The sequence below is a fragment of the Hippopotamus amphibius genome, chromosome 15 (assembly GCF_030028045.1).
Source record: "Hippopotamus amphibius kiboko isolate mHipAmp2 chromosome 15, mHipAmp2.hap2, whole genome shotgun sequence".
NCBI classification, from domain to species: Eukaryota; Metazoa; Chordata; class Mammalia; order Artiodactyla; family Hippopotamidae; genus Hippopotamus; species Hippopotamus amphibius.
Genome location: NC_080200.1, coordinates 40,524,174 through 40,536,701, shown reverse-complemented (window position 1 = coordinate 40,536,701; position 12,528 = coordinate 40,524,174). Strand labels below are relative to the sequence as shown.

Below are 12,528 nucleotides of genomic sequence, written 5' to 3'. Positions count from 1 at the left end.
AAATTCTCAAACCATAAACATTTTAAGCAGGTTAAAAATGAATTATTCAATGATACCTGGAGATGCTCCTAGCCTGTTGTTCCGTTAAGCCAAGCTCTTCACTGGAAACGCCATCTTTTGTTATAAGGTCATCGATAATGTCTGCAATATCAGTCAGTTCACTCATCTGGAGTGGATCTACTAAAACACTTCATTCCCACATGCAATATGAAAAACAGAAGTCATTAGCTACAATGTAATTACATTAAGCAAAAATGAACATGTAAAACTATGCTCTCCAAGAACATAAATGAACAGGATAACTGATAAAAAATGATAAACATATAACTAATTTCCTTCTATTGCTTTAATTCTAGTAATCCTCAGTGGAAAAGCCTAATCATCAATCATTTTTAACTTCATACGTACTCTCGAAAGAGCAAACATAAGGCCTGCGGGACAACTTTTAACCTGTCCTGCCTATTGAAATTTAATACGTATGTACTAAAAGAAAAAGTGGCAAATGTAAGCTACTGTATTCTAATTACCTAGGCTAAAACAGTAAGGGATACAATATAACAACCCTCAGTTTCTTAAAATACCCCATTCTCAATGGGAATTAACTACATTCCTTTAATCCACCAAAAAAAAATATGTAGTGTTGAAGTTGACATACATTATGAACAACAAAATTTCCGGAACACATAATTTACACCTAACTTTAAGTAAAACTGAATTAATTCTTTTTTTTTTTTCTTTTGGCTACACCCTGAGGGTGTGGGGGATCTTACTTCCCCGACCAGGGATGTAACCTGCACCCCCTGCAGTGGAAGCGCAGAGTCTTAACCATGAACCACCAGGGAAGTCCGAAACTGTGAATCAATTCTTAAGATATTTACCTCTCAAATAATTCATCACCGTTATTCACACCTTAAAAAAAAAAAGAAACATTACTATTAATAAAAATTTCAGGTCAGTTATTTTTTCTATTTTCAATTATTAACCTGATCTAGAAATTACATACCCAGAAACTAAATTTTTTTTTTCAGAGACTAAAATATTTTTAAACCTCCATTTGGTAGTGAATATTGTCCACATTTTAAGATTATTACTTTTCTATCCAGAGTACTCTGAATAATACGCTTTAGGAGGTACAATCTTTCTTTGCTTCATACACAGTTTAGAATACTGGAGTGCAATTTACTATAAAAACAAGACCAAAACCTTCCGATGATCTAAAACTAATACTTCTGGGAAAATATTTAATTTCAAGAGCTTTACTTGGAAGGATATGACTCATAGAATAATTTTTAAACCTTGTCCAATATTAACAACATGGCTTTAAAGCAAAACACTTAGTCTACTCAATTTTCCATATATTTCCCCCCTCAAAGATAACTGAGTTAATATAGGGAAAAGTGTCCTGACATCTCTTCTCAAAAACATTTCCCTGTTAAGATTTTCTTATCCTAAGATAAATCCACCCTGCCTCTAAGACTTAGACTTCCACATCTTTTTAATATGAAATAACTTTGCTTTCTTAAGCACATGTTTTGTTTGTTAATCCTCAAACCCAGAATTTTTTACACTATCGTTGCTCTCAGAGACTGGTCACTTGTGAGTTTTTCTATAATGGTGTAAGTATAGACTAATCAGATATAAAAGATCTAAGAAATGAAACTGATTACTTTTACCAAAAGGCAGAAAAGTGTTATATTCAAATAACTACTTTTAAAAGTAGTTACATAGGAAGATTCTCTCCTTACTTTATTTTCAAACCATTTTGGAACTTTTTCTTTGGGACTGCTTTCACAACTTACTAAACACTTCATTCCTTGTCAGTCACAATTCCTTTATCTAAAAATTCCAAACAGTGACACTCAGCCTGATCATCTACTTCATTTATCAGAAACACCTCTGAACACCTTATGGTTGTTGACAAAAATTAAGTGCATCCTCAGTGAGTAAATTATTTGCCACTAGGAAGAACACTCAGAAGAACATGCTAAGAAATGAAAGTCAATTTCAAAAGAGCAAATCTGAGCTATTTTTGAGCACTAGAAGGAATGACTATACATCTTTCCAAAATGCCAAACTTGCAGAAGAAAACACCCATTAGAGCATCTAAATTACACACTTTTTGAAAAATACTAATAAGGTTTCTTTTTTAATCTACAATTAAACACTGAATACTAGAGAAAAACATTTTTTATGTATCCATCTTTATATGTGTTATGACATTTATTGACTTTTCTCCTTTTTTTTTCCCTCTTGCATTCTAGTTTAAGAACCTATTACAATCCTGAATGAATCACTGCCTTAACCTGGTACTCTCAATTTCTCTTTTCCTAGTACTTTCTTTTCTTCTGCCTTTAAACATTAGAGTTTGTATTTATCCCCATTTTGAAATGACCTTTGACTTCATTTCCTTTATCTCATTTTCTACTTCCTTTTTCTGTCAGAATTCTTAAGTTGCCTATATTTACAGCTTCTTGAGCCTGTCTTCATCCCCAACCTGCCTTCTTCTACTCTTGATATTACACTGAAAGCCCTCAAAGTCCTTAAAAAAAACTCAGTCTTTATCCTTGACTTTCTGGTGGCTTGTGAAACTGTTAGCCACTCACTTTTTCTTGAAAATCCTTTCACCAGAGTCAGCTCATCCATTCTCCACACTAGGGGGCTCCCCTTGTTCTCTACTGGGTGACATTTCACAGGCTGGTCCTCAGCAGTTTCCCTTTTTCCATCTTTCTTGCAGAAAACAGATGTACTCTTTTAAGTATATAATTAGGTAAAAGACTCTTACATCTGTTTTTTAAGCCTAAACCTCTCAGCAAGTTCTACTTCCGTGACAAAAACTAGGTCCTATATATGATATGGCCTGCATCACCTCAAATGCTACATTTGGGCCAAAGGTGCTCTAGAGTTTGACGTAAGCCCTGGTGCTATCTTTGCTCTTAGTCTTGACAACACTAAACAGCCATTCACACTCTCCTTCGCTTCCCCTCCATCCACTTAGTCAGTGAGTCTCAGCAGCTGCCTATTCAGAACGTCGCTTGTTTCTTCTCCTTTCCCACAACACTGCCCAGCCCCTCATCACGGCACGGGTCAGATTAATTCAACAGCTCACCGACTGACTTAGGTCTCCATCCGAGTCTTACTCCACACCTCTGCTGCTCGGAATTCACCAATGATTCCCAAGTACAAAATGGAGTTTAAACTTCTCAGATACAACTAGAACTCACTAAAGCCTCTTTAACCTCATTTCTCAATTCTCCCCCATAAGAGGGAAGAAGAAAGATACTGGTGACCAAGAACCTACAGGAATCAAACAGATTCTCAGCTAAATGCTTTATGTACTCAATCTTCACAGCAACCCTGTGAAGTAAAAATGATTACCCCCATATGATGACAACTGAAATGCAAACAGAATCTAAAAAGAACTTAGAGAAAAAAATTACAAAGTTTAAGACCAGCTTCTTAATAGCTTTTTATTTAAATAACAGTGATGCCATTTAAAAATCGCATTTTTTACGCTTATATTACTTTAATAATGGTAATAAAACACATTGTAAACATTTAGAAAAATCATCATTGACCATAAAAATCTGAGGGCAAAAAAAAAATATTTCAAAGCCACTGTTAGTGGTCCAACTGTGATATTTAGTATGCCCTGCTATTTATATGACACAAAGTATTTGTTAGGACTAAGAAACAGCATTTTGAATTGCCATCTCCAAATGAAATAGAATGAACAGCGGCACTGAACTTGTCTAAGTCTCAATAACTTCACCTGTAAAATGGGGATGATAATGGTAGCTATGTCACAGGTCAGGCTTACATCAGGGTCAATGCATGTAGAACAACATCTGGCCCATGACAGAGGCTCAATAAATTACAGCTATTATATTGTGTATCTTATGAGAGTGACAAGATGACACAGTTCTTCATGTGAATGCCACAATTTTTAACTTCCCTTCCCCGGAAACTTATAAATATTGCAAAATGGCTTCACAAATCCTTCACAACTACATTCCTAGGAAGTACTCTTCAGTAACAGTATATTGGAATATAAGAGTAAAGGAAAAAAGTGAGGAACATTACCAGGAGAAGTCATATTCTGGTCACTGGAAAGGCTGACAGCTGAATCAGCAGAAGGAAACACACAGGTTTGCCGACTAGGATGAGTTTCCGTTACTGAAATCTCTTCAATGTCCCTTTGATCTTCTTTATTCATATGAGTCGGGAAATGCGCTAATCCATAGAATATATTACAATTAAAAGAAAATAGAAAAAAAATCACATGGAAAAGATAAAACACTTAGCTAACACTTCCACATGGCCACAGATATATTAGAGGTTTACAACATATTATTCTGAGAGCTTTCTACTTACTGCGTAATAAAATAAGTTAATATAATATTTAAAATCTAAACTCATAGTAAAAAAAACCATTAAATTATCGACTTCAGAAAACACAGCAGGTTGAGCTACAGTGGATAGGCCCATGCCCCTTTATTAAACACAGAAGAAATGCTAAATTAAAAAAAAAAAAAAACCAGATTCATACACAACTAAGACCTGTAAATAAAGAAATCTTCTGGTGCCATAAAAGAAAAAGGAATTCAAAGCTAGGCACTAAATGGAAAATGACGCTGGCATAGTCCTCGGAGGAACAGGAGATGTGGTTTCTGCAGACTGCAGTGAGGGGGGCTGAGCTACCTCCCTGCGGCTCACAGCACTGAAGGACAGTTGTGTCCATAAGATGCAGATAAGAAAAACTCTACCCTTGAGAAGCAGCAAAGAAGTGTTCTGTCTCCCTGGATAGTGGACAGGAGAAAAATAGAAGTCAACTCTGAGAAACAGAAACCCCTGTCTTGCTACAGGCAGATGTGGGATCTGAATTTATACTATGTAGTGCAGCAACTCCAAGCCAAAAAAACATATATAAAAACTTGTCCCCATTTTTTTCTACTTCAGTAGCAGCAAGAAGTAAATATAAACCACTCCAGAAAAAAACATACACAACCTAGCATAACTGCCCCCCCACCAAAATAAGCTCACGATAAAAAATTACAACTCGCACAAAGAAACAAGCAACGCTGAGAGACAGTATACAGATTTGACAATTGAGAATATGCACACATGAAATAAAACAATCTGAAAGGGCATAAAATATTACTAAAATAATTAAATTGATAAAAGGTATAGAAACCAGCATAAAAGAACCAGACAGAATACATTCAAAGAACACACAGATTTGAAAAAGAAATAAAACTTCTAGACATTAAGAATGTAATCACCAAAATTAAAATCCTACAGCAAAGAAGACACAGTAGAAGAGAGAATTAGTAAACTAAGAGAGATTTGAGGAAACATCCTGAGCACATCCCTGAGAGAGAAAAAGATGGGAGTTAAGAGGTGGTTAAGAGACAAGGAATACACTGAGAAGTTCCAACATATCTTTAACAAGTGTTTTAGAAAACAGAACAGAAAATGGAGAGGAAGCAATACTCCAAAAGGAACCAGATGCGGGCGAGACGGGGAAGGAGAAGCTGGGATAAAGTGAGAGAGTAGCACTGACATATACACACTACCAAATGTAAAACAGATAGCTAGTGGGAAGCAACTGCATAACAGGGAGATCAACTCGATGACTGGTGATGACCTAGAGGGTTGGGATAAGGAGGGTGGGAGGGAGGCTCAACAGGGAGGGGATATGGGGATATATGTATAAATACAGCTGATTCACTTTGTTGTACAGCGGAAACTAGCACAACATTGTAAAGCAATTATACTCTAATAAGGATCTGGGGGAAAAAAAAAGAAACCAGGTGAAAAATTCCCAGTGTTAAACCTGAAAATTAAAGAAAGAATCATTCTTACTCCCATATAGAATAAATAAAAATAAATATACTTTCAATAAAGATCTGAAAAAAAAAGAGAGAAGAAAAAAACGAAAGCATAGAAATAAAGGAAGACCTCCCAAACAAGAAAAAAAAAAAAAATACACCTAGACACAATCTATCAAAATGCAAAATAAAACAAAAATAAAGAGGAAAACTTTATAAGCAACCAGACATAAAAGAAGAGCAATTAGATAGACAGTACATAGGTATTATAAACTCAGCCATTAGAGAAGTCAGTGGAAAATGGAATAATATCTTTAAAGTGCATCTCAGGCAATAAGGACAAGTATTATTTGATGAAACTTGTGTTTTGGTTTCATATTTACTGTTTACATATGTACATTATTCAATTTACAACTTTTAAAAAAAAGAAGCAACTGAGGAGAAAGAACCTGCCAAACACGCTGATAAATTCAAATTAGTATTGACTTAAAAACATAAAAGACAAAGGAGACTAAGTGGGCGGATTAAAAATAAGGTAGAACTAAAATATTAGAAAATAGTATCAGAGAAGATGTGAAGAGACATATCAGTGTTAAAAGCTCTAAAGTTCTTTTATTGTTTGGGAGGTAAATATATTCATCTCAACATTCAACTCTGAATGTTGAAAATTCAAGAATAATCACTAAGAGATTAAAAATAGAATGTATAATTTTGAAAAAATAGAGGGGGAAAGAGAATATAGAAAACTCAATCCAATATAAGGAAAGAAGGGACAAAAAGTAAAGAAAAAATACAGAGTAAATAGGAAGCACAAAATAAGATAATAGAAATAAGCACAAATGTATCAGTAATCACAATAAATTGAAACTGATTATACTTGATGATTAAAACACAAATTATGTAATTATTTAAAAGAATAAAACCTAGCTATATGCTGGACACATCTATAACATAATCACTCAGCTTGAAATGTAGACTCTGAAAAATACTTCGGGACAAACAGGTTTCTTCAACAAATAAACTAGAAGAGGAAAAAGAGAGATAAAGGAGGAACGCAGAAGTTAAAAGAGACTTATAAGTCATCAATCAATTGCCATGTATAGACCTTATCTGGACTCCTATTAGACCAAATAAACTATTTTTTAAAATGAGGCAACTGGCAATAGTTGAACACTAATTAGATATATGACAATATCAAGACTTTTAAAAAGAGAAGTGACAGTATTATTAGTTTTTAAAAGAGACCTTATCTTTTAGAGATACATATAAAATATTTATGGATAAAATAATGTGCTGTCTGGAATTTGCTTTAAAATAACTCAGGAAAAGGTAGGAAGAATGGGTGGGATGTGAGTTGTTAAAGGTGATTGTCAGGTACATGCAGGTTAATTATACTATTTTGTCTTCCACTGAAATATGCTTGATGGGACTCCCCTGGCAGTCCTGTGGTTACGACTCTGCACTCTCAATGCAGGGAGCATGGGTTTGATCCCTGGTTGGGGAACTAAGATCCCGCACACCGCATGGAACGGCAAAAAAAAAAAAAAGAAATACGCTTGAAATTTTCCATTAAAAATTTTTTTAAAGTTAAAAAGTATCAAAAAAGATATACCAGGCAAAAGAAAGCAGGAATGGACATATTAATAATAGACAAAATTGACTGAGTCTAAAAAGCATTATTGGAAATAGAGTCATTACTTAATGATAAAACGGACAGAATTCAACAAAAATAATCATCATGAACTATAATCATTTTATAACACAGCCTCAACTACATAAAGAAACATTCAACAGAATTACAAAGAGAAACAAATAATTTCACAATCATGGATAATATTTTTTTTTTTAGTTGCAGCATGCGGGATCTCTAGTTGCAGCATGAGAACTCTCAGTTGTGGCACGTGGGAGCTAGTTCCTGGACCAGGGATTAAACCTGGGCCCCCTGCACTGGGAGCGTGGAGTCTTAGCCACTGGACCACCAGGGAAGTTCCCTTTGTGGGTTATTTTGAATGCACCCTTCTGAACAGTATAATTTAGAAGTTTGACTATTATATACTTGTGTGTGAGTACACATATGAAATTTTAAGCAGGATTTTAAACCAACAGAAAATGCTTATTCTTTTCAAATAAACATAGAATATTTACAAAAACTGACTATATATATTAAGCCACAAGGGAAATTTTAACAAATATCTAAGAATGACATTATCATACACTCAGATCTAATCACAATACAATGAAAATGGAAATAAATTACAAAGATATAGCTCAAGCTCCATAATATTTGGAAGCTAAAAACTCCTTTTATGAGCTAAAGAAGAAATCTTAATATAAATTGCAAACTACTTAGATCTGAATACCCCCAAAAGATGTAATATATCACTACTCTTATATGGGTCCTTTCAGAAACATATTCAGCCTCAAATGCATTTATTAGAAAAAAAGAAAGAATGAAGTTAGGAAAAATCCAACAAGGTAAGCTCCCCAAAGTGGAAGAAATAATAAAGCTAAGAGTAGAAATTTATGAAAAAGAAAATTAAGAAACAACAGAGAGAACAATAAACCAAAGCCTGTTTTTTTTTTTTTTTTTTGCAAAATGAATTAAACTGCTGACAAGACTAAATGAGAGAGAATGTAGATATAAACAACAACTATAGATACAGTAGAAGTGTATTTAAATAACTACCCTAATTTCATTCTTTCAATGAGAAATGCAAAAACTTAATACTTCACCATTGCCAGGCCATTTAACCCGAACCTCAGATTCTAGCTGATGACCACAGACAAACCACCACCTCAGCACAAAGCTCTGTGTGATCCTAAGCAATGTGTGGCGGCTGGAGGTGTGGAGTCACAGAAACTAAGATCCAGCCCCCACTGCCCGACTCCGGTACAAAAGCCAGAGGAGGTTATAGCATCAGCTTTTAAGAAAAAAAAAAAAATTTGGCCTGAGGTGGAAGCTAATCACATTATCACAAAAACAATCCTAATCTAAAAATAAGGGGATGGGGACTTCCCCGGTGGTTCAGTGGGTAAGACTTGTGCTCCCAATGCAGGGGGCCCAGGCTCAATTCTTGGTTGAACTAGATCCTGTAAGCATGCCACAACTAAGAGTTCGCATGCCACAACTAAGTCCTCATGCTGCAACTAAGAAGCCAGCATGCCACAACTAAGAAGTCTGCATGACGCAACTAAAAAAACAAAGACCCTGCATGCGGCAAGGAAGGTCCCACGTGCTGCAACTAAGACCTGGTGCAGCCAAAATAAATAAATGAATGAATAAATAAATAAATAAATAATTTAAAAATAAAATAAAATAAAAATAAGAGGATGGATGGCTTCAGTTCACTTAAGAAAAATTCCCAGTTCCTGCATGCCCAAAAGGAAATACTTATTCTTTCAAAGAAAGGCTTCAGTTTCACCCCTGACCCACCACAAACCTTCTTCAAAAATGCCAATGGTTTTTGAAGGCAACGTTTTTTCAGATTCAGGGCCAGAAGACAATTCAGTGTGATCCACAGGTTCAACCTATAGAAAACATACACAACAAAATAACTGTTACAAATTTTATAGTTTGATAATTTCAAAATATCATAAACAATTTTATGTAGGTTTTACACATCTGCATTAAGGCAACAAATGAAAGAACAGGATTAAGACCAATATAAGCTAAATGGTGAGGATTGATAAAAAGGAGTGAATTTTTACTTATTTTGTATCTTAACCAATTTAACCTTTTAAGAGGTTCAGGAAAATTCCATCATAAATTTTATAATGGGAGGAATGTTAACTACCAACCAAACAAAACTTTTCTTTTTATTTACACAGTTCAACTTTTTTATTTTTTTATTGAAGTATAGTTGATTTATAATGTTATATTAGTTTCAGGTGTATAACACAGTAATTCAATATTTTTATACACTACACTCCATATAAAGCCATACAATATTACTGACTATTTTTCCCTGTGCTGTACCTTATATCACCATGACTTTTTTTTTTTTTAATAACTGGTAGTTTCTACCTCTTAATCCCCTTCAACCTAGTTCGCCCATCTCCCACTCACCTCTCCTCTGGCAACCACTGGTTTGCTCTCTGTATCTGTAAGTCTGTTTCTGTTTTGTTTATTTGTTTTGTGTTTTTAACTTCTCTTCAAAAAATGGTGTTGGGAAAACTGGACTGCTACATTTAAAAGAATGAAACTAGACCATTTTATTATACCATACACAAAAATAAACTCAAACTGGATTAAAGACTTAAATGTAAGACCTGAAACCATAAAACTCCTAGAAGAAAACTTAGGCAGTATGCTTCTTGACATTGGTCTTAGCAATATATTTTTGGATCTGTCTCCTCAGGCAAGGGCAAGAAAGCAAAAATAAACAGACTACATCAAACTAAGAAACTTTTGCACAGCAAAGGAAACCAACAACAAAATGTAAAGACAACCTACAGACTGGGAGAAAACATTTGCAAATACTATCTCCAATAAGGGATTAATATCTAAAATATTTAAAGAATTCATACACCTCAATATCCAAAAAACCCCAAACAATCCAATTTAAAAATGGGCAGAGGACATGAACAGACATTTTTCTAAAGACAACATACAGATGGCCAACAGGCACATGAAAAGATGCCCAACATCCCTAATCCTCAAGGAAATGCAAATCAAAACCACAATGAGATACCACCTCATGCCAGACAGAATGGCTAATTTCAAAGAGACAAGTGCTGACAAGGATGTGGAGAAAAGGGAGCCCTTGTGCACTGTTGGTGGGAATGGAAATTAGCACAGCCACTATGGAAAACAGTATGGAGGTTCTTCAAAAAAATAAAATAAAAACAGACCTACCATACAATCCAGCAATTCCACTTTTTGGTATTTACCTGAAGAAAACAAAACCTTTCATTTAAAGATGAGGGAATAAGGGGACTTCCCTGGTTGTGTAGCCGTTAAGAATCTGCCTGCCAATGCAGGGGACACGGGTTCAGTCCCTGGTCTGGGAAGATCCCACTTGCCACGGAGAAACTAAGCCTTTGCGCCACAACTACTGAGGCTGCACTCTAGAGCCCACGAGCCACAACCACCGAGCCTGAGTGCCTAGAGCCCGTGCTCTGCGACAAGAGAAGCCACTGCAATGAGAAGCCACGCACTGCAAAGAAGAGTAGACCCCGCTGTCCGCAACTAGAGAAAGCCCACGTGCAGCAACAAACACCCAACGCAGGGAAGAGAGGGAGGGAGGGAGGGAGAAAGGAAGATAGAGAGAGAGAGATAGATGAGGGAATAAGGCCCAGAGAAATTCTCTGACTTTCAAACCAGAACATGGACTTGAACCCATATCTTTAAGCCGCCTAGTTGGTGTGTCCACAGTGTCCCTCTGCCTCTTCCAGGCCTACAAGCTGTTTTCTTCAACTAAAATGGGCAAGTCAAAATCTTTGTATTAATGTGTGTATTATAATAGGATGAGAACATTTTCAACCAATATGCCGAATTTTCATTTAAATCAATTCTATTTCCTTCAGAGCAGTCACCTCAGAAGACTAAATACTTATAGGGTTTGATCAGCCATTTTTAGAACTCCTCTTCTGAAATTGTCTCCCAAGCTTGTGCTACAATTATTAATAACTGTTCCATTAGTAAGTCTTTATTATATGAGTGTGATTTTATTTCTGTCAGAATCTAAAAATGGGAGCACAGAGTCAGTCCTCAAATAAACATTTATCAAGTGCCTGCTATGCACCAAGCAAAAGACATAATTCCTTCCTGCCAGTTTGGAAAGGCTTGGGCTGAGAGGGGACCTGGGTCAGAAATCGGGGGACTTTTTAAAAAATACAAGGGTGTGACCTATGCCCTCCTCCTTGCGAAGCCATCTCCCCCTCCTCCCCCTCCCCCCTTGCCACAGGGCTGGCCTGTATATTTTGAAAAAGCAGTCCAAGTGATCTTGACATGCGCAGCTGTCCTTTTATCTAATGGACCCAAAGCTGTGGAAATTCTTCATGAAATTCCTGCTCTGGCTTGCTTTCTCCTGAGCCTCGTCCTCCCTCAGCCTGCGCCTTCTTAAGCTTTGTTGCTGAATCCCCATCCCCACAGAGTTCTGATGTAACCCATTTTTTTCCTTACTCGATGTGCTCCGTCTGGGTGAGGGCCTCGCTATTATAACTTGAATTTTATTCTAACGGATGACTCTAAAATCTCTACCATAACCCCGAACCTAGCTCCTGAGCTCCACAAGTATCAATATATATCCAAACGCCTACTAATCTCACAGCATCTCAACTTTCCTGTGGCCCTCCCTGAGATCACCGTCTCACTCCTCCCAAAACACACAGACTTCCTCTACTTTAGTTTGGAAAACGACTCCACCATTCACCCGGGGCTGGAAGTCTGGACTCCACTGCGCATCTCTGCGTGATTCCCCACCTTCTTCACCGGTGGACCTCTGAGTCCTGCCACCTCCTTCCTCCAGCCCCCGTGGCAGCGTGCGGGTTATGACAATTTCTTGGCTTGGTACTATTCACTGGATCCTCAACACCAATCAGCGGACCAGAGACAGAGCGAACAGATTAAGGATCATTTATGAAACTTGTTAATCATAGAGATTTCTGGGCTCTAACCGAGGCCCACCTAAAATCAGAACCTCATAGGTATGGGGCCCATGAATTTGCATTTCTGACAAGTTCCCAAGTGGATTCTAAT

At 36.4% G+C, this 12,528-nt stretch overlaps 1 protein-coding gene across 12 annotated transcripts in view; it reads right to left on the bottom strand.

Annotated features, from left to right (window-relative positions):
* Positions 1 to 12,528, bottom strand: part of CPLANE1 (ciliogenesis and planar polarity effector complex subunit 1) — a 119,535-nt gene that overhangs the window by 21,222 nt on the left and 85,785 nt on the right. For 8 of the 12 annotated variants that reach the window (XR_009049125.1, XM_057708115.1, XM_057708117.1 and 5 more), the window contains 5 exons: positions 9,269 to 9,356; positions 4,081 to 4,230; positions 2,604 to 2,723; positions 879 to 909; positions 57 to 188 (listed from right to left, as the gene is read on the bottom strand). Coding sequence is in view for 10 of the 12 variants with exons in the window: in XM_057708115.1 (XP_057564098.1) it covers positions 57 to 188; positions 879 to 909; positions 2,604 to 2,723; positions 4,081 to 4,230; positions 9,269 to 9,356 (521 nt within the window). In the remaining 2 variants the exon portion in view is untranslated. Of the gene's footprint in view, positions 1 to 56; positions 189 to 878; positions 910 to 2,603; positions 2,724 to 4,080; positions 6,850 to 9,268; positions 9,357 to 12,528 lie in introns of those variants that run through there. The other 4 variants (XM_057708118.1, XM_057708126.1, XR_009049126.1 and 1 more) reach the window with 3 other exon arrangements.